Below are 21,425 nucleotides of genomic sequence, written 5' to 3'. Positions count from 1 at the left end.
TCAGTTTTCTCGTTTCCATTGAATTCTAAGACGTATTTATACATTTTTTACTAAAAGTCTTTCGCATGATGCGTATTCATTTCTAAAGACATAGCTAATTATTATTTATTAGCTAATAACGTATTGTGTAACACAAGGAACCAGATCTAACCAAAGATCCCCATGCTTCGTGCCAATCCGTGTCTAGTCGGCGTGTTTCGTGGCGGCGTGAGTACACGCGCACGGAACGAGCGAGTTTGTTACTCGAGGAGCGCGAGTTTGCGATCAGAACAGTGTTTATTCCACGCGGATCGCGGAACGAAGCATGCAAGCGGCTAGAAATCACACGAAGGAACAGGTGTCACACTGTAATCCATTTCTACCACATATCTAAATACTTTCAACCAATCGATATCCGAAATTCTTCGAAAAAGTTCTCCTCCTTATTTCGAAGAATCTTCGTCGCTATCAGAGATCGTTCCAACTGATGCGATGTCGCGATCGTAAAACCCCAATTTCCAGAACTTCCAGTTGAGACTTATCATGATCCAATTGATTGACTCGAAAGATCCGCGAAACACCTGAAGAGAACACCTGTGTCTAATTCTACGTATTCGTCGTGATAGTAGTCGCGCCATCGCAGGTGTTTCAATTCGGTTCTAATCAGATGTTTAGAGGAATCTGCTTTCCGAAAGTTTCTTGGAATTTGCGAGGTGAAAACATACACAATCGTGTCGAAGAAGCGGATATTATGAATCATAAGCGATCAGATAATCTTATTAAATGGTGATTTAATGTGAACTGATAAATGCTAGGAAATGCTTCTCTGGCGCGAAGTTCCTTCGAATTTTCAAATAAGACGTGTTTAATGGAGATTTGGAAAACCATGTTTAAGAGTCAAGCATGTTATAGTGAGTGATAGATGGGATGATCATTGAAATAGTGATATAACACGATATGATAAATATGAGGATGAATCATTTGATCCGAAGATCAGCTAAATAAAGAAGCCTACTACGAATATATAATGCGAATTTTGATGGATTTTGCATGTGGGTATTCGATAGAAAATTATATTGGAAAGGTAAGTGTACTGTGAAGATCGATCGATTAGATAATCGTCATACCGGTGATAAAATATATGTAACTGATAGCTGTCAACGATATGCACGTGTTAAATTATGACTGTTTGATCGCTTTTAATAAACAGAATCGAGTGTTAGAGGAAAAAATGATTCATAAAGTGGTGTCGTCATACGAGTGGAAGGTAAACAGGTGCACTATGATAAGTTTGTACTTTTTTCTTCGTTAAATCGATAACGAAAAAAGAAAGCGTATGGAGACATAGACGAGACAACGAACCAATATCTCTTATCGACTTCTACGTGCTTCTTGAATATCTAATTCTACCGTCAATTTACGTAAGTATGTATGAGAGTATACACACACGTCAGTTTAATTGATCCACGCCTTGCCTTGACAATTTCTAAGAGCCAAAGCGGAATCTTTTTCTTATCTGGCTTGAGTGACCTCGAAAGTTGTTGACAAGGATCGGCCTCTTCAGACTGATTCAGGCACGGCGAATAGTTTAAGTATATTTAAGTACATAGCAAATAAAACCAAATTCGCACTGTATCATTGCGGATGATCGCTACGAACGATTCATAAAAAAACATCATTTCGTTTTCATTCTCGTTTCATTCGCAATGATCCTCCAATGCGAGCAATGTAAATTCAGCTTTACTTGCTACTTGGCTAAACTACTAACCGTGTTCCAACCAGCCTGCAATGTGGGATACCCTAACTGCGTCCGACGCAATCTTATTGTAGAGGAGAATTAAAGACGATCAATATTATTGTCGATATTTATGGTTCTCAACATTATCCTACGTAAGAGTCTTTCTAGACCATCGATATATATATATCTATTAATATATTGACGATACAATGTCGAAAACCTTAAATATTTTGGTAATAATATTAATCTAAACGCCCCTTTAGATCCTAATTACACGAACGATATCGCAACGCCCATCTACGCCAGTCGAACAATACCTCTGCGAGGTACGCATTCGATGCACGCTAATATGATAGACGACTATGCCAATACCATGGACAGCGATGTTTCTATTTTTCGAGTATATTTTTAGATCGACATCTGGTTAGATTTGGCTTGAAGAGACACGTGAAAACATCGACGTGATCCGCTGGATCATCATCAGCTGCATAGTACGTGCACCTGTATCACGTATATACGATATACTTGTACTCGTACGTGGTTCATGTTAGATTCAGCCTTGGAGCGCGATGATGAGAATAATTATTTATAGGCGCTGGCTCCGTATGCGTTGTGGAATTCTTATTTAATCAAATAATTTTTTAGCTACGTACACTTCGCGGGGAATTGATGTAATATCTTACTGTGCTACATAATACTACGTAAACGTCCGTTTAGAAACATCGTGTGTTTCGTTTCATTTTACCAACATTACAACTACCAATGTTTAGTGTGTCTTAAATAAACTGTATATGAATGATCATAATTAAAAGAATGCGCCGAGAATGAACGAATATATAGAATATATCTCTTTGCCTTAATAAAAATCAATAACAATTTTGCCAAAATTGCCAGTATCTATATATGTAGATACTTTCATTGTTTCGATAATTGTAAGTTTCGAAGTTTCAAAATGTAACAAATTTTTCATATAACGATTGCGTACATATGACGGAAAATTTCTAACAATTTTGAAGTGGAATATTCGTCTCGTGCTAATCTACCTTAATGGAAAATACGAGTTCTATAAACGGAAATAAATTTGTTACGACTTCAATGATTTAAGATAATCAAGGTTAAAAGTTATGTGCTCCTTTGAGTCAGGCGTTCCAATGGAAATTGCCATAAACAGGAAACATAAATCGGTAGTGATTGATGGTTAAACCGTTTCTCGATTATGAATGAAATATAAGCATAATCGAGGTACGATTTCATAGTAACATAAAACACGTATTTCGATCGCGAATTACGCGATACTTATATTTAGTTCTAATAACTAGTTCGATAAGCTTTCAATGATCGCAATTACGAGATTTTCTATTACAAATTTTATCTTATCCTATTTAAAGATTCGCAGAAACAGTATGCTCCTTTGCCTGAACTGAATTTGCTCAAGTTCGATCACACGATCGATCAATATTTTATTAAAGTACAAAGCTGCCATTTTTTTCAATTATGTAATCGTAAATCCTAACGTACACGTAAGAAGCGAGACCAAAGGCAAAAAGACCAGCTCGCCATTCGTTTACAAAACGTTACATAGGAATTCAGATCGATGATTGGGTCTTATGTGGTTGCGTTTTAAATACAGTGCGTGTATCCATCTTACACTTGTGTGTTCAAATGATTCATCACTATATCAGATAGCCTTAAGAGACTCGTAACAAGTCTTTATAGATACAAAGAGTATACGTCATTACTCGTAAGTGGCGTAATATCGGGCGCGGACACCTATTCATTTTCAATTATGAGACCTGCGATTACTTAAAGATCACTGCGAACTTTGACCTCAGTCTTCTTTATTTCATTTTCTGTTTTTTCTGTGATGGAACGTAAATTTAAAAAGAACGAAGATCAATAAAAAATAAAAATTGTTCAATGAAATTATTACAGTTTACGAACGATATTATTTCGATTGTCATCGGTTGATCGGTTCACATCGACTTCAATAGAGAATCACGACCTACCAAAGGGAAGAACGATTCGGCCGTGAACTATGAATTCTCAACAATAAATTCTGATTAAAGATTATATCGTCGTAAATGGAAGGCGAGCCACGACACAGAAATTGTGTCCCACATTTGTAAAAACACATAGTTATTAGTCTCGTGCGTCACTAATCGATCTTGATGTATTCATTCACGTACTGCCTTGTATAAACGCATCGTCGATAATCTATTTTCCTTCTTTATTTTGCTTATTTATCCTTAAATGTCGTCTGAAATGGGCTTGTAAGCGGATAATGCGTTTGTAATATCGAAAGCTGATCGATTATTTTTCGCTTCGTTGCGATAAAAAGTAGAAAAATTGCAAAATGAAATTTTTTAGATCGTTGCAAATTTATGAATCGCAGAATTTTCTTTCTCGTATACACGAAATTCTTTACTACTAACAACCATAAAACTATGTCCAGTATCGAAAATATGGAAAATTATTCGAGAGAATATTACAAATTAGAAATTAGAAGTTATTAGGCATTTCATAAGTGACAGGTGTTACAAGTAAAATACCAAAAATTGTAAAGAAGATATTTACCACTTATTGCGTATAACTTGTTGATTCCTTAATATCAGTGATGTTAGTTGATAAACTATTGCGCAACGAGACTCTGAAAATAATCTTTTTGCAGTTTCGTGATGCCAAGTGCTTCGCGCCTTTTTACGAGTTTCTAAATTGTCTCTTCTTAACGGTGTCTTTTTCCATTAAGACGCCCACCCTCCCCCGACGAGGAAGAAGGAAAATCGTTCCTGTCGTTCGTATTCCGGTTTTTCTCCATCAAATACGATCGCTATTGTGTTTGTCTATCTACATCGATTGCAACATTTGCCTTAGATTCTTCTTTTTCCCCATTCGTTACATGCCGTGGCTCTTTACATTAGCTAATTACCAACATTTACCATGTTGCGTTTTAATTAATCATCATTTACCAAAGGACATGGCTATAGCGAATGTTTAATAAAAGAAAAATAATGGGCGAAGCTCCAACCGTGTATTCGACGTAATTATTCTTAATCAAGTTTCTTATTTCGAGCACGATCGTTTTACGATGATTAAATTCAATTTTAGATTGTATTAGATCTTACTGGATATTTACACGTGTCTCTTTGAGAGCTGATAAATCCAAAATAAATCTAGAAAAAAAAAATTAATAACGAAGACAGGATGGAATGTTTGCAGAGAAGATTGACACTATGATGAAAATTCTAAAACGCGATTGATATGTAAAACGTGTATATATTTGTTCGGGAAATTAATGCATAGCTCTTTATGAAATATTCTCGGGGTGCAAAATTTCGATGCTAATTATTGGAAAAAATAATATTTACACGTTAATAGTATATTATAACTTGTTCGATAAATGTAAAATAAAGCGTTTATTACAAATTGATATAACATTGGCCAGGAATAACTCGGCGCTGAGTGTACACGTTAATTTCGAATATATTTTTTAACTACATGAATGAGACAAATTCGTCGATAGAAAACTGAGATTCAATATTTCAATTCTATTACGTATTTCAATGAAATACAACATCAAACTCCATAAGAAACACTACATAAAGTTCGTCGCTTTGGCATGTTTATCACTCCGACAGACTTGGCTACAGTTAGATTCAGAAGTCTGTACCTTTTTACAAGATGCAAGACTTTGTGAATTTTCCAAGTTCCACCATTTATCGTCCATGATTGCTCAATGCCATTATTATAACTATTTGCATCGTACCTGTGAAGAACAATACTTCGTCGACGTCGACGTATAAAACTTGGCGAAAAATTTCCAAGTGACGCGGTATAAACAGTCTATTACCGCAGCAAATTTCCGTAGTAACTTTCTACGCTAAAATCCTGGTGGCCCCAACTTTGTAAACCTCTGCTTCGTGTTTTTGAAGCAAACGATGCAGAGCTGTGTCAATCTTTGTTCGAAAATAGTTTCTGCAAGTATTCTGTTCTAAATAATTCATTCGTACGATTTTGTATAATTCATTGCATGAAATTCATATTGAGGCTTCTATAATTTAAAGATAAATTTTTCATGTCGCTCTTAATACTCTGAATGCCTGTTACATATTTCTCTGAATATCTTCGTTGAAATCGATATAATAATACGGATAATATTTAGATCGTTAAATACTACGGTCATTGTATCATCACGTCACGTAAGAAAATATTTTTCAGAATCGACGACTGTATTTGACCGTATTTGTCCTAGTATTTATGCTCTCTTATGCTTCTTTCAACATCTCAGAGGTATACATCACGCGCAAGTATTCTATATACAAGAAGACGTAGAGCAATGAGCAGAGGGTGGCGAAAGAGTTTGCACCGTCTACCAGTCGACGGCAGCTCTTGCATTTTGCAACAGGGTTGATCTTTTCCGAAACGGCAAACGTACCGTATCGATTTGCAGTCGGAAATTAACCGAGCGTATTAGCGAAGCAAGTTTTGCATTTCCTACGTACAAAAGCTCTAAGGAGTATCTTCTTCGTCATGGAAATGTGGCCAAACGTGTTTGGCCGAAGTCTGACACAGTAGCTTTACACTTATTTACGAGTCGCCTACATATAGGCGGCACGTATTGTCCAATCAAGGGGTCCTTAACGAGATTCGTAAATACCGTTTCGATTCGTAACGTAATTTTCCGTGAACGTCTGATCGAGTTCCGAGAACAAACTGGACGCGTTGATTGAAAAATAACGAAGCACTCGCGACGTCGCGAAATACAAGGGGCTATAACTCATTTCGTAATATAACTATCTCGTATTGGAAGAGTGGAAAAGTCGAAAATTGTGAAAAAGAAAGTGTATTCATATTGTTGAATGCTATGCGAATAATATCCATCATCCACGTGATCTGAAACCGAACAGAGAATAATATCTTCCCTGAATATCAATTCTGCTTTAGAAAATTTGACTATCTTTTTAATTAAAATATTCTTAATTAATTATTCCAACGGAATGCCTTCTCTCCGTTTTACTGTGCACCTTTTTCTAACGCATCAACATAAAAACGACCATGGTCACCTATAGCAAAGGAATATTACCTCCACCCCCTAGTGTTCAAGATACGTGGCGCCAGTCGTATCGCTCCTGTATCCGTTTCCTTTATTGAGTGTTCATCAACGTTCGTAACTACGTCAACTTTTACGAGAATCACGATACGTTTAAGTAAGAACACGAATATGAAATCCGTATACTCGGAAAGACTGGCGCCAGACACATTACCCTCCGCTATTTTTCGTCTTTCTAATAGAACGTTTTTCGATAACATTCCTCCTTCCTGCCCCTTTAATACCCTTCGTGGTGCACAATATAAAAGAAAGTTGAAGCAAAATCAAACCATTTGGTGAAAAATTTATGCTTTAGGCATGAACCAATCGTCTCTGAAACGACTTTGAGTTTTCAGTTTATTGGAATAATATAACACGGTGGGAATTTTAGGATTTGTAAAAGAGATGATTACGCACGTATGAAGAAAAATTATTTGCGATAATAGCAACAAAATTTCTATAGTTAAGACTTAAATATTTAGAAACGAAACAAATTAAAAGTTAAATATCTTTTATAATTTTTCGTTACGATATTTAGTCGTTGTTTGACGATTCGAACAAGAAGTATTTTTTTTAATTTCGTTTAAATTGATTTTCGACATTATTATCTATGATTCTAAGTTATTTCTAGTTCAATGTGTCATTGTAGAAGCGTCGAAATATTTCGTTTGCTTGTCCTTTATTTTCGAGACTAATGCCTGACTCGATTATCCATCTATATTTTATCTAGTAAATAATAGATTTTAGCCAATATATTAGTAAAGGACAGGATGCTTGAACGTTGCTGTCGCGTTTCGGAGAATATTACCAATAACATAACATAACATAAGGCAATTCTTCGAACCAGGTGTAGATATCATCGGAAAGTGCAAATTGTGATAAACGTACACCACTTAAAACATAACATGCAACGGTGTTTCTATAGCAACAATTATTCTATTAAAATATTTAATTCAAACCAGGAACTTATTTGAAAATTCACCTTCTTGAATATCTAGAAACTTTGGTAATTTTGCAAATTGCAATAGAAAAATTCAGTGTTGTAATTTTCCAACTTTACTTTTTTGTTCTCTCTCAATGTAATTTCTCGTTTTACAAAATACCTATAAAGATCGTCAATGAACTTTCTGCAGATCGTCGGAACTGATACGTAAACTAAAAAGATACTCACAAAATACAAGGATACAATCACGTGCGATGGTAATGAGTATCTGAAAATAAATTATTTTATCAACGCATGTAGTGATACCACACATGGCAATATCTACGATCGATAGAGTTTATCGTTTAACATTCAGTCGGGTTGTATCACTCAGTCTTGCTCAACCATTGGTTGCGTATAGTGATATCCTACAGTGATTGAACGATTCATAGGTATTCATTTATTATAGAACCAAGCTACACAGATCGCATAGCCGGAAGAAACATTGTACGTTGTTTCTACAATTTATTACATAAAAAAGGGAATAAATTTATTACTGATAAACTATCGCAGTTGTTCAACACGTTTCCTAAATAATATATAACTTATAGTAAAGGAAGTAATACAAATTCCGGAATTTTATTCAAAGACACGTGATTATAATTCGAATTAAGTTCCCAAAAGGAAAATCTGTCATTAGGCAAATACACAGTCCGTTTGGTTTAATAAACTTCCGAATAATTTAATACCGAACTAATATATAATATATGAAAGGATGGAATATAAATTGTGAAAATTTCTTAAAAGACGTATGAAGTATATTTGAAAATTGAATTAAACTTCCAGAATGATGGTTGAAAGCCGAAGGAAGCCGATCGTTCATAACAGCTATCAATCTCGTCTAACTTTTCGGTGTAACGCGACATTAATTCTTAACGAATGAAAAATCACGAGAGAATTGCTCTTCCTGAAGGATACATACTTTATATTCAAATTATATTTCCATTAAGCTTCGATTGCATAATAACTATAGAATAAAAAGTTAAAAATAATCGCTTCACCTGTTGTTATTGCAGAAAATATTTTTCGTCGACCCAACTGATATCACCACCTTCGAAAGAAACTACGATGCAAGAAATAAATTTGAATAACGTCTGAAGATCTTCCTCCTCCATTGAATTAGAATTTTCTGACGAATTCGTGAAAAGTGAAATAAAAATGTCTCCGAGCAAGGATCGAGTTCCAGCCAGCGCGTGCGAAGTGTCGCAATTGAAAGATGAATATAAGGAGAACGATTCGAAGAATCGTAAGTTGGCTGAAACAGACGACTATTTGGCGGTTGACGAAACTTACCGTAGCAGTAAAGTGGAATATGTTCCTCGTATCACGTGGCCGGATTTCATCGCGTTAACTTTCGTTCACGTAGGCTGCATTTACGGATTATACCTTATCTTCGCCGAAGCTAAGCTTCTTACCACGTTATGGGGTAAGTGTAATCGAAACTCTGTTTGTTCGTAGTTATTATTATCGATGAGGGAATATTCCGTATCTTTCACACTGTCGTGTTCAACGATATACCGTGTGCATACAGTTACTCACGAACATCTTTGTTTACCATATGCGAAAAGCATTGTTGTTCAAATGACATGCTAGAAAATTTGACTACCAAGTTATTGCACTCTGTATTAATTAGAGTGACTAAGAACTGTTTTATCATTGCTTTGCGTGTAAAAAAATTAACGGTGTATCTGTGTAACAATATGTGGTCGTTGTACGACGTTCTAACATGCTTCGTTTAGATGAAATTGATTTTCGAAGAAACCTTTTATAGAATGTACGAAGACTTTTGTGGGTGACTGTATATTGTATACGATCGATGACACGCCGTATGAATCCAGGAAAGAAATTGATTTTTTTATAACCTAGAAAGCTGCTGAAAGGATAATATTTATTTTTCGTCAATCAAGGGTAAAAAAAAGTATCCTTGAGTATGAAATTGTTCGATCGTAGGACAGATTGTATAATAGCGAAAAATAAGTATATCGTATAAAAAGGAGATAATAGAAATAAAAATATAGCGGAAAATAAAAAATAAGTAAGTTTAATCGAACTGAAATTCAAATGCAGAAGGAGCAATCCAAAGAGAGTAATCCACAATGTAAGAATCGTTTCACAATACTCCACATTGAAGATGATATAGTATCAGCACGATAGATTGTGTGACATAACAGAAGATTAAATTAAAGAATAAAACAATAGTAGCGATATAATCACACCTACTCTTTTCGATACTTCAATATTACTTTTTCACGACTCTCATTCAGGATAGAAGGCCACATTTCTTCAGATATTCAGATAATTCGTTTATCAAATCGATAAAACATTGAAATTTTAATTTCTGTCTGATTCATCGGTTATTACTTATTATTATTCAGCATTCTCAATGATTAATATACATATGCATACGCATTGTGCTTATATGTCAGAATCAGAAATCAATAAGTATTGTGCTATCATACGTTATGTATCGTACTGAAAAATAGTTAACTCGGCTGCGAAAATTCTGCGAAGTACTTAACAATCAGATTAAGTATCGATCGCGCAGGTTCACGCAAGAGGATATATAAATATATATTGTTGGTCATCGATGATTCTAATTCCGATCCTACAATATTCTTGTCGAAGTTGTATTAGCAATTAGAAAAATAAAAAAGCGTAGGAATAAAACGGGAAAATTCGAGGTATAAGAAAAACGTCGATAAAACTGCTATTTAAAGAGTTCTCCTCCAGTGACCTTGACCATCACATACGTTATCAGGATCACACTTCTGAGTAAGGCCGACGAAGATCAAACTGACTCAAACCTAATACGAATCAAAACAAAACAGTAAATGTGAGAACAATTGTATACAACACGTGCTAACTGCTTAAATGTGCAGCTAGTGTCAAAAGCGTACGTTCTACTTATAAAAATTATTTTGTTAATAAGTTTTTAATAAGTCGAAGTTAAGATCGCCGGAGGTGGGTCTTCTAAACAGCGGTTTTGTAAAAATTTCTCCAATAATATCTTGCTTCTAAATAATATCCTTGTTCTTTACTCACGTTTATAAATTCTACTAACATTTGAACATACTTTCTCTACGATTAGGAACGATAGAAAGCGACATGTAAATCATTAGATAAAACTTTTGTGCTCGATGATTACATAATGCATTTCAGAAACGAGAGCCACGACGGAAGTACGTTGCGTGCTGACTTCGGAACGGTTCTACTGCAAAAATTCGAACCGACGACAGAAATAAACCGAGGCCATTTTCCGATTATTATTAATCTATGACACTGTTCTTGGCCTCGCAAATTACGTGGACTTCGTCATCGATGCTCGACAAGCCGAACTAATTCTCGACCATAACGCGAATAACTCCGACGTATAGCGCAAAATAAAATAAAATAAAGTGTTTATAAAAATTTTTCTTGAAATCCGCGACACAATCTGTAAATAATTATTTTCATTAAGAAATAGAAATTTACAAAATTTTCGTTTCGTTTCGTTTCGAGAAATAGAAATTAAAAAATTCTTTCGTCCGTTTAAACTGTTATAACTTTAAAACACTAAGATCTTGGATGTAGAGCGTAATATTTAAAAATGTTGGAAACCCGAAGAAACAAGCATGAATGAGAGTACAGAAGCGAATCGTTCTCGAGTTTAATCACCTGCTAATATCAGAATCAGAACACTCCTCTTGATTTTGGTTAACCGCGCGTGTGGAACGCACAAATCCTCAAATATTTGATAATGACTCACGCGATAATCAAAACAGACAGGAAGATGAATGAAAGCGAGAATATGAACGAACTGAAAATAATCTGATTGCGTGGTGTTAGTAATACGCAAACTTAATCCGTTTCTTATGCTTCCGAAACATTATGCAAGACTGTTGTAACGAACAACTGTTGATCGTCGTGGAATATTTTCTCCAATTTGCAAGGTACATCGTAAACAAGTTTGATGGATCGAATGATTTGTACGAACGAGGATTAATCGGCATTAAATTAAGTTTTAGAATTTTTCTTAGAATTGGAGAGGATAAAAGAGATTGAGAAAACTAAAGGTGTAATTAATGATATCAAGTTCGATAATCGGTACGATAATAAAAATAACAGAAATAAATTTTTGTCTTATCATTCTGAGGATTTCAGGCTACTGTTTAGATGATTAAATTAAATATATTGCATAATATAAATATGTCTGTACTGTGAATACATTGTATGTGATCAAATTCAGATTATAAATATATCTGATGCGAGAGTAGAACTAGAAATACACTTGTTACGTTCGACTCAAAAGCCAGAGCTATGAATATTATGATGCGTTTTGTTGCAGCGTTCGTGGTTATATACACTTCCGGTTTCGGTATAACCGCGGGGGCGCACAGGTTGTGGTCTCACAGGGCGTACAAAGCGAAATGGCCTCTTCGATTCTTACTAATATTACTGTTCACCATAACTGGACAAGTTCGTAATTTTCTTTTCATCCCAATTTTTATGAATTTTTATAAAATTATCTTCTAATAATTAACTGGTTCTTTAGAAACGAATTTTCAATAACCAACTACTGAAAGATTAATTTTCTTCGACCAAGGTATCTAAGAAATTAATTTCCGATAGCTAAATTATTTCTAAAAAAATTTCTAAAAAAAATTCGAACGTCGAAATGTAATTATTCTTTTTTAATTTCCCTAAATATTTAACGATATCTAAATGATTTACGAACACTTTTCATCTACAGAAACACGTGTACGCGTGGGCGTTGGACCATAGGGTACATCATAAATATAGCGAAACCGATGCGGATCCCCACAACGCGAAAAGGGGTTTTTTCTTCGCCCACGTGGGCTGGCTTTTTACGACACCTCATCCTGATGTCGTGGCAAAACGAAAAGCAGTGGACATGAGCGACTTGGAAGCTGATCCACTTGTCATGTGGCAAAAGAGGTAAATCCATCGAGAAAAAAAATATTGTTCGAGAATTTATGATTCTGAATACTAAGAATTAATTCCAATAATTTGACAAGTTTCGTTGAGCGATATATTCATTTATAGATACTACATACCTCTGTTTGCCCTTCTAACCATTGGATTTCCGGTCGGCGTGCCTTGCTACTTCTGGTCAGAATCTGTCTGGACATCTTTCTGGGTGAACTTCAACTTTCGTTTCTGCGTTACGCTCAACATAGCCTTCTTCGTGAATAGCGTGGCTCACATGTGGGGCCAACGACCTTACGATAAGTAAGCAATCAATTTTTAATAAATTCCAAATCACAAATATCGAAATTATGATGTTTCGAGTTACTCGAAGACGACATCGCACGCTTGCACGTGTGAAATTTCAGTTCTCCGTTCATTTTAATCAGCGAAATAAATCTCTGATTAGAATCCATTTATTTGAGTGTTCATCAAAATATAAATTTGTACAAAGATCCAATTTTCTCCATTATCGTGAAATCAATACTTTGCACAAAATTACCTCCATCAAAGAAACTTTCTCCCACGAGATCACAAAAATTCTCCATAATTTCAGAGGGGATTTATTGATTTAATTCTGCGTCATTGTTTTAAGTCTGAAATATATTCATATGATTTTTAGTTTCTGAACTAAGTACCCGTTTGCGATCAGATTTCTCGTTTAGTGAAACTTGCATTCTATGTATATTCTCCTTCGTCGTAAAATACTTCAAATGATATTGCTTCTATCGATAGAGCTTTCTTCTTTAAAATCAAATAAAAATTTTGCAAATTTTTCAGATACATCTCTCCAGTGGAGAACGTGGTGGTTTCGATCGCGGCCCTAGGCGAAGGTTGGCACAACTTTCATCACGTATTTCCGTGGGATTATAAGACTGGAGAACTTGGCAACTACACGTTCAACTTGACTACGGGCTTCATCGACGCTTTTGCACACATCGGTTGGGCTTACAATCGTAAATACGTGTCACCAGCGATGGTTCGGCGCAGAGCGATCAGATCTGGCGATGGCAGTCATGTTTGGGGCTACGGTGATGCCGACATTCCAATTGAGGATCTCCAGGAATTAAAACAGATGGACAGGAAGAAAGAGTGACAATGTATTCTTAGTGATTACACGTTGACGTTGTGTTCCTTCTATTTCTGCGAGTGTTGCGAACAATTGAACAATTGAACGTACAGGAGTGTATGACACGAATTATGAATCACCATGTTGTGATTTTTTCTTGTGTCGTTCGGTGAATTTTATATGTTATTGTTTTATATGTATATATATACATACATATAAATATGTGTATGTTATTGTTGTAAGTATTATATGTATCGAGCAGAAGCTGCTTCAGTGCGACGAAATCGATACATGTATCAAGCGTATCAATGTATCAATGTTTCTATAGTGGCGATAGCCACTTTATGCCATTAGACGAACAATAATATTGTCAATATTTCAAGGTTCTTAACGAAAATGTGGTTTATCGATAAATATTGACACTATATATTGATCCTTTTAGTTGGGAACCTTGAAGTACAATGTATATCGAAAATCTGTAAACCTCTTAGATCTCCATGCTCGATCATCTATCGCTCTAACCGTCTTCCAACGGTTCCTCCTTTGTTTCTACGATTCTTGATCGCGCGTTATTCTTATGATATAGACCTAATTTCTATCTCCTTTTAATTTATTCTTTCTCAGTGACACGAGAAATTCAAGAATTTGATATATATTTATATATATCGGTATTTTTAAATATTTGTAACCAAATTAATAATTTCAATATTGAATAATACATTTCCAGTCATTTTCAAATACAATTAAGCGAAAAAAAGAAAACTGAGGAAATTTTCGTCACTGTGATTGGGATTTTAAAAATCCTCCCGCATTGAACGTATTAAGAAATTTGGAAGACGTCAGGTGAATTTCGTCTCTTATGATAGTTTCTTTTTGGATGTACAATCTTCACGAGATTGTTGATAGCAGAATTCACTATGTGTTCTTTGAAATAATTTGCAGCTTTTCGTACTTGAGAAACTTGTAAGTCGGTCTCATAAGTTAATGAACCTATCGTCAATCGATTTTTAGTCGATTAAGACAAGCCGTCTTTGTGAGCATAATGTACAAAATAGTTTCTATTTTTAAATAAGAAATAAAATATATGTACAATGTCAATGAATGCACTTGGACTTCTTTACAGAACGTATATTTAATTTTGTTTATATTGCGATGCTTGTTACCATAGTTCCAGAGTTCCAGTTATCATAATTAAAATATTCTAGGGATTAGTTAGAACAAGTTTTAATACCTAAGCTTTTAACAATTATTTGTAAAAAATTCTAACGAATCTAGAAAATAAATCTAGAAAATATATATAGAAAATTGTAAAACACAGCTGTGCGACATTCTTAAAAATAATTAGAAAAATAATGTTAAATGATAGCAGCACGGGAATTTAAAAAGGAAATGTTTTCATAAAACTATAAATGGAGCAATTGCATGAATCTGTTTAATTATTGTATTAAAGAATCGATTGTGTGAAATTGAACAAAGGCCATATGCAAATGAGGTATAAATATTCAATTTCTTTTTATTACCTTGAGAATTGCTTTCTGTTCGTTTTTACATACTCTAAAGAATCCATGAATCGCACAATAGGTCAGGATACGAATGCCCCACGATATTATGAGATTGAAATGTATTCTATGTTAATTCGAATGTCACGAAAATCTGTACTGTGTAAAATCTAATGAAACTACTGTTAGAATCGAATTAAGAAAAAAAAAAGTAATGAAAATCGTAAAATTTATTATCGACCTGTAAGTAAAGGAATAAAATATTCATACCTATAAACAATTTTTACTGATCATAAACCAATAAGTTATGAAACTCTCTTCCTCGTTATATATTTCTTACTAAATTTCCATTTTAATTTCGATCTGATTAACATTTCTCCCATACGTTTATTTCTTTGATTACAAAGAAAATTTAAATAATTTCTGATACTTCGTGTATTATTTAGAAATTTTTCAAGAATTATTCAAAAGTTACCCTTGCGGTTGTATTCTAAATTAATATTGATGATTTCACACGTTCTTAGATATTTTGATAAAGACGAATAATTAATGTAATCCGGTGATTCAGTTTATAAACAATACAGGGCAATAAGTGGCAGTAATGAAATCATGTGTTCTTAGATTTGCACATATTTTACAAACTGTTTAATCTTCTAATTGAAAAATTTCTTGATACAACAATTTTGGACAACGCAATGCAGCCCTTTTAATTTCTATTTTCCTGTTTTTGAAATTACTGATTTGTTTATAATGTTATAATGTTTCCCAATAATTCCATCTAATAGCAAAATCTCAAAGGCAGTTTCAACTGTAGCTAATGCTAAACATCGTATCAAAGGGGCGATGGTTATCGGCAATCGTGATCAATTCTTTGAACTCATTTTCAAATCAAAAAACGCTAAAACAAAACAAAACAAAAAAGGAAATGACGAAGTGAAATCTTAGTCATTAATGAGATTCAAAGAGAAGCCAAAAGGTCGATCGACGAGGCTTATGGTTCGAATTCGTTTAAGTAGTTCTTTCCCAACTATTCAGAAGTGTGTCTCGTGCTACAGAATAAGGTAAATTTCGATCCACAATCGCCTAAACAAGTGAATTCGCTTCTCAAATTGTATTGTCTCTCGTTTCCAGTGTATTGTTCGACTTCGTGACATTCTCGGCTAAGAGAATATATAAAGAGAACATAAATTTTTAAGCTGTAAACGGTCTTCGAAATCTTTTAGATTCCTTCATGGAGACTTCAATTTGGTATTCGTAAAATGTATTTTTCGTCTTTTTCTTTTCGACTTTGTGTGACTTTTATCGAATTTTATTTTTCAACGATCTAAGTTAGTATTCTGAATAGATGAAATTGTGTGCCGATTATGTTTCGTCGTGCGTAACTTTCGAGCGACGTGCGTAATTTTCAATTTGTTTAAAAACAGCGCGATGTTGGACGAGAAACGACCAGCAAGGAAACGAGAAATGAAATGGGCGGCTATTTTGTGGTACATTTATATACATGTCCTTGGAGTATACGCTATCTGGTTTTTGTTCACTTCCGCTAAATGGATGACCGTGATTTATAGTAAGAAAATACGTACTTTATTATTCTTTTCTTTCACACGGCGAATTTTGCAACTTGTGATACATTTATCGCATCAATCGTTCTGTGCCCTCCACTAAAATATAGTCTTTTCAAGAGTTTAATTTATTATTCGTTCGAGGAACAAACAGTATTAAGGCTAAAAATTATTACGGTTTATGATCCATATTGCTTTATCCTTTCATTCTATTAAAACAATAATCAAATTCTAACGTATACCTTTTGTGATCAGTCAATAAATTTTCCAGCGTTGTTTATAACGATCCTTGGTTGCCTCGGAGTGACAGCAGGTGCCCATAGATTATGGGCTCACCGTACGTACGAAGCCACGGGATCTCTCAGGCTTCTCCTCATGTTGCTTCACACCCTAGCAGGAGTGGTAGGTACCTGAAATTTCTGCTTAAGGGATTAACCGGTTATTAAGTTAATTGTTATTGCTACAGCTCACCTGTCATGTTCTTATCCTAATAAATTATATTTTGTTTACAGGGTTCGATACACGACTGGGTATTATACCACAGGCTTCATCATAAGTATTATGGGACAGATAAAGACCCGTACAATCATAAGAAAGGATTTTTCTATAGTCACTATGTAGGTAATATATTGTCTCCGAGTATGGACCTTGAAGAGATCAAACATGAGATCGATATACGCGACATCGAGCAAGATGGCTATGTTTGGTTTCAAAACAAGTAAGATCTTCTTAACGAACGTTAAAAATCTCTAATTTCCTTACATTTCTTATTATTCTATCAAAAATTATTTTTGACTCGTTGCTTCCACTCGTTTAAATTTCATTTCTAATAATTTGCATTGCTATTTTTACTCTTTCCAAACAAGAGACCCTCGTTCTTTGGCAATGTAACACTCCCCTAATAATTTCTGCCACTAACTCTTCTTCGCATAATTCCATTTTTTCGAACGTACATATTTTCTTCGTTTAATCGTTCAATATTTAACTTATTTCCTAATTTTTCACGCATCTTCGTAACCCAATTTCTCTTCTTTGTATTCACAGATTCTACTGGCCATTATTCATAATATTCGGACTAATACTGCCATTGAACGCGCCGCTGGAATACTGGGACGAATCGATGACTGAAAGCATACTGATCACGGGAGTACTACGATTCGCCATTACGGTGAACGTATCTTGGCTGGTGAACAGTGCACGCTTGATCTGGAGTATGGAAACGCAAAAGTTAATGCAAATTTCAGATACCTTTAGCTTACTGTACAAACTGTTCTTTAAAATGCCTGGTAGCCACGGCACTGTCAGGATAGACAACGATGGAATCACCGTTCAATAAAATGTTAAATTCGTTGAAAATATAAGAAGCTTGATGAAACTGATACAAACGATCCCCTGATTAATCATTTCGCTGTAATTGTTCGACAAGATTAACAAATTCCTTGAATTCGTAAAATACAATGTAATTTAATTAGAAAATTATATTCTTTAGTTGTGAATATCGCTTCGTATCCATCTCCATTATTCGATAAAACATTGTGCATTAGTTAACAATAAAAAAAAAAAAACAATTCGAACGAAAAAGAAATTCTCTTCTTAATATTGAAGCAACGCGAAAGAATCACGAAATTGCATACAAATAAATTTTTATAGAGAAATTGGAAATTAGAGAAGAGATTTTACATCGATACCGCAACAAAAAATTAAAGAAATCTTTGTATCGAAAATTTGTCCATGATCAAGTGCCAAATCCAAAGCAAACTACTCACGGTTCCAGATTGCCACAAGACAACATCAGTGTATTCTTCCTAACGAAGTCATTTTGGCCGATGTATCACTATACGGTACCATGGGACTGGAAATGCGGTGAATTCGGCAGCTACGCGGACGGTTGGGCCACGTTTTTCATCAAAATATGGCACGAGCTCGGTTATATTACTTTACTGCAAACAACTGATTCCGAGGATGTTAGAGAAATGCTTCACGAGGTGAGCAAGAAGAAAATGACGCTTGCGGAGGGCCTTGGAAAGCTGAAAGAAAAATCTATGTACAACGCAAAAAGAATGAAGCTGATGGTTAGGAACTGAGCTGAAAATAAAAGTGTGCCGATTTGTCGCAGCTTAAAACGATAAATGTTATTGTTCTTTTATCGTCACTTTTAACGTTTTTCTTTACCAACGTTACTTCATATGATTCTGAGCATCGACAAATCGTAAAAATTATTACTCACTGACGAATATGAACCTTTGTTACATTTTGATAATATATTAATTTTATAATAACAATGATATAATTTTTGATGACAAAACCACATAAAGAAGAAAAGATTATTAAACATCTGTGATTGAAATTTCATTCAACTACCTTTAGTTTGTTAATCATTTTGTGTAGAGAATAATATATTGTTTAATTAGAGCATTTCGTCTCAATTAAAAATTGGGAAACTATCGATTGCTCTAGGTTGATCGGTGTTAGAAGAATAATATGCCAATGAAATATAACGAAACAGGAATCACCATGTGAAACAAGCTTAAATTACTAAATCGCGATTCCATCAAATTGTAGTTTAAACGAGATTACAATTAAATTCAAACGACGAATTTAATTTTGAATTAAATAAAAACAAAAAAAAAAAAAAGAAAAGAAAGAAAGAGAATTAAGGAAAAAATGAGAAAGTGTGTCCGTTCTAAATGCTACATATTTATCAAAATGAATCGTTCAGCAAACGTCCAGTTACGTTACTACTCATGCAACGAGAAAGAAGTTAATCAAACGAAAGAAATGATTACCCTGAATGCTCTTATATAATTATCGGCATGCTACGAAATGGAATAAAATCAATCATTTCGTCCTGATCTGGTAACAAAACAACATATATATTTGTCTCTTAAAATCTGGTAACACATCACACTTTTATTTAAAGTTAAGATTAAATCTTAGAACTAATCTCAGATAGTTCCTTGCACAGTTAACGTCTGCGAACGGACATATTTGTACGTCTGCGAAAAAATCTTAGTATACTCGTATGCGAGTTATTTCTTTATACATATGGAAAAAAACACATAGAAAAAACGAGGGTGATCTTGTGAAAAATACCGTCATATATACTTTCTTCAAAATTTCGCACAACGTTAGCGAAATTTGCCCCCCTCGTCTTTTTTCACACTAATTGCTAATCTCTATGCAATCTTTGATATCAATCGTCTGTGTACACCGTCGTACCGCCATCGTAACGCGAATTCATACAATTATCACACTTCTTATACTCACAAGTGAACACCCGAAAAGCCAGTAGGGTGAAGGAAGATAAGTAGATGCTATGGAAACGAAGAATTGGTCAGACACGTGTAGTCATAGCGACAACCAATTTTCAGAAAAATATATATGATGGGTACGGCGAATGTTCTGTAAAAGTGTACAGATCGATGAGAAACATGTTGAGCATCCTTTTTTTTTTTTTTTTTAACTAATCAACGAAGAGAAAGGATTTTGTTTCTCGTAGTGGTACTTCGAAATTAATGTTCTAAGACACTTTTGGCAAAGAAAGATTCACCATATGCTTGAACGTAGAAAGAATTTTGCTACCTACTGTTCCTTTTTTTAATAAAGTTCTGAAGATAACGGAGGAGACCCTTGCCTGAGAGTTTGTTTAACTAATTTTTTAATTCTTTACACGGAGAAGGATATTTTATCAAGGATGAAATGTCTCTCAGAAAAACAAATATTAAATACAACAAATATCACTATAACAAAAAATATTCGAAGAGGTTCAAGTAGAAAACTGACAGTCGTTTACATTTACATTAAGCGTACAATGTTTTTTTCACTTTCTTTACAATCTCTCTTGCAATCGACTATGTTGCAAATAATTTTACAAATATACACGTGCAAATCGTTGCAGAGCACGACGTGCTTTTCTTAAAGGTACCAGAGGTTCCTCATCTTCATCGACATCATCTTAGTTTCGTTCGGTTTTTCTTCTTCTTTTTTACAATTACGCTTTCTAATGTGTTTTTTCAAATAGTGTCGTCGAGTACAAATATTATTGTGTTTTTTACGCGCTCACTTCTTATTAGGAAGAGAGAACAAATTAGAAAGATATCGTATTCTATTTCTTTTATCTTTCTTAGTCTTTAACCCGAGAAAGCGAGACGCTTCTTCTACTTTTTAAACATCTTTAATTAAAGAAATTTATTCTACTATCTTTTGCAATTTTACATATCACAAATTATAATGTCAATTTCCAAAAACGAAAAGAACATTGCTTTCTACCATACGCGTAGAAAAATATTTAGAATCATATCAGTAATAATCGATGAAGATAATTAATGTTGTATTCAGTAAAAAAAAAAAAGTAAATATAAAACAAGAAAAAAGAAAATGTCCAGAAAAAGATCAACTAAAGCTATATTTGTTTACATTCTTCTTCTAGTTTCCGCTTTCTAAGGTTAAATTCGATCCAATGACGAATCGAACGAAAGGAAAAGGAAACGCAGTATATTAAATTCCCGTGTTCCCATAATTGACTCAAACATCACTACTAAATAA

General features: G+C 34.3%; 2 protein-coding genes across 7 annotated transcripts; both read left to right on the top strand.

Annotated features, from left to right (window-relative positions):
- The first annotated feature begins 197 nt into the window (after positions 1 to 197).
- Positions 198 to 14,921, top strand: LOC132909743 (acyl-CoA Delta-9 desaturase-like). 6 transcript variants are annotated; one of them, XM_060964747.1, is made up of 7 exons: positions 198 to 1,063; positions 1,190 to 1,400; positions 8,802 to 9,211; positions 12,110 to 12,240; positions 12,515 to 12,720; positions 12,829 to 13,014; positions 13,531 to 14,921. In XM_060964747.1, exons 3-7 carry the CDS (start codon positions 8,944 to 8,946, stop codon positions 13,844 to 13,846), a joined length of 1,107 nt encoding a protein of 368 aa, XP_060820730.1. In that variant the 5' UTR covers positions 198 to 1,063; positions 1,190 to 1,400; positions 8,802 to 8,943; the 3' UTR covers positions 13,847 to 14,921. The 6 variants fall into 6 exon arrangements, with proteins under 6 accessions (XP_060820730.1, XP_060820732.1, XP_060820727.1 ...); XM_060964746.1 differs by lacking the exons at positions 198 to 1,063; positions 1,190 to 1,400 and adding exons at positions 1,650 to 1,869; positions 1,981 to 2,208; XM_060964749.1 differs by lacking the exon at positions 1,190 to 1,400 and having other exon boundaries at positions 198 to 347.
- Positions 14,922 to 16,234: 1,313 nt separating this feature from the next.
- Positions 16,235 to 20,219, top strand: LOC132909744 (acyl-CoA Delta-9 desaturase). The gene is made up of 6 exons (XM_060964751.1): positions 16,235 to 16,379; positions 16,743 to 16,885; positions 17,152 to 17,282; positions 17,393 to 17,598; positions 17,925 to 18,107; positions 18,655 to 20,219. The coding sequence occupies exons 1-6, from the start codon at positions 16,270 to 16,272 to the stop codon at positions 18,962 to 18,964; spliced, it is 1,083 nt and encodes a 360-aa protein (XP_060820734.1). The 5' UTR covers positions 16,235 to 16,269; the 3' UTR covers positions 18,965 to 20,219.
- Positions 20,220 to 21,425: the final 1,206 nt, after the last annotated feature.

The sequence above is a fragment of the Bombus pascuorum genome, chromosome 8 (genome assembly GCF_905332965.1).
Source record: "Bombus pascuorum chromosome 8, iyBomPasc1.1, whole genome shotgun sequence".
NCBI classification, from domain to species: Eukaryota; Metazoa; Arthropoda; class Insecta; order Hymenoptera; family Apidae; genus Bombus; species Bombus pascuorum.
The sequence above is the reverse complement of the archived record's forward strand: the minus strand, read 5'-3'. Positions and strand labels throughout refer to the sequence as shown.

Bases quoted from the DNA above. Each gene is read 5' to 3' on its own strand.
- LOC132909743 (XM_060964749.1), top strand. From the start codon at position 8,944: ATGTCTCCGAGCAAGGATCGAGTTCCAGCCAGCGCGTGCGAAGTGTCG. The intron at 12,241-12,514 runs GTTCGTAATTTT...TTTCATCTACAG, and splicing joins TGTTCACCATAACTGGACAA to AAACACGTGTACGCGTGGGC. The intron at 12,721-12,828 runs GTAAATCCATCG...ATTCATTTATAG, and splicing joins CTTGTCATGTGGCAAAAGAG to ATACTACATACCTCTGTTTG.
- LOC132909744 (XM_060964751.1), top strand. From the start codon at position 16,270: ATGAGATTCAAAGAGAAGCCAAAAGGTCGATCGACGAGGCTTATGGTT. The intron at 16,886-17,151 runs GTAAGAAAATAC...TAAATTTTCCAG, and splicing joins ATGGATGACCGTGATTTATA to CGTTGTTTATAACGATCCTT. The intron at 17,283-17,392 runs GTAGGTACCTGA...TTTTGTTTACAG, and splicing joins TTCACACCCTAGCAGGAGTG to GGTTCGATACACGACTGGGT.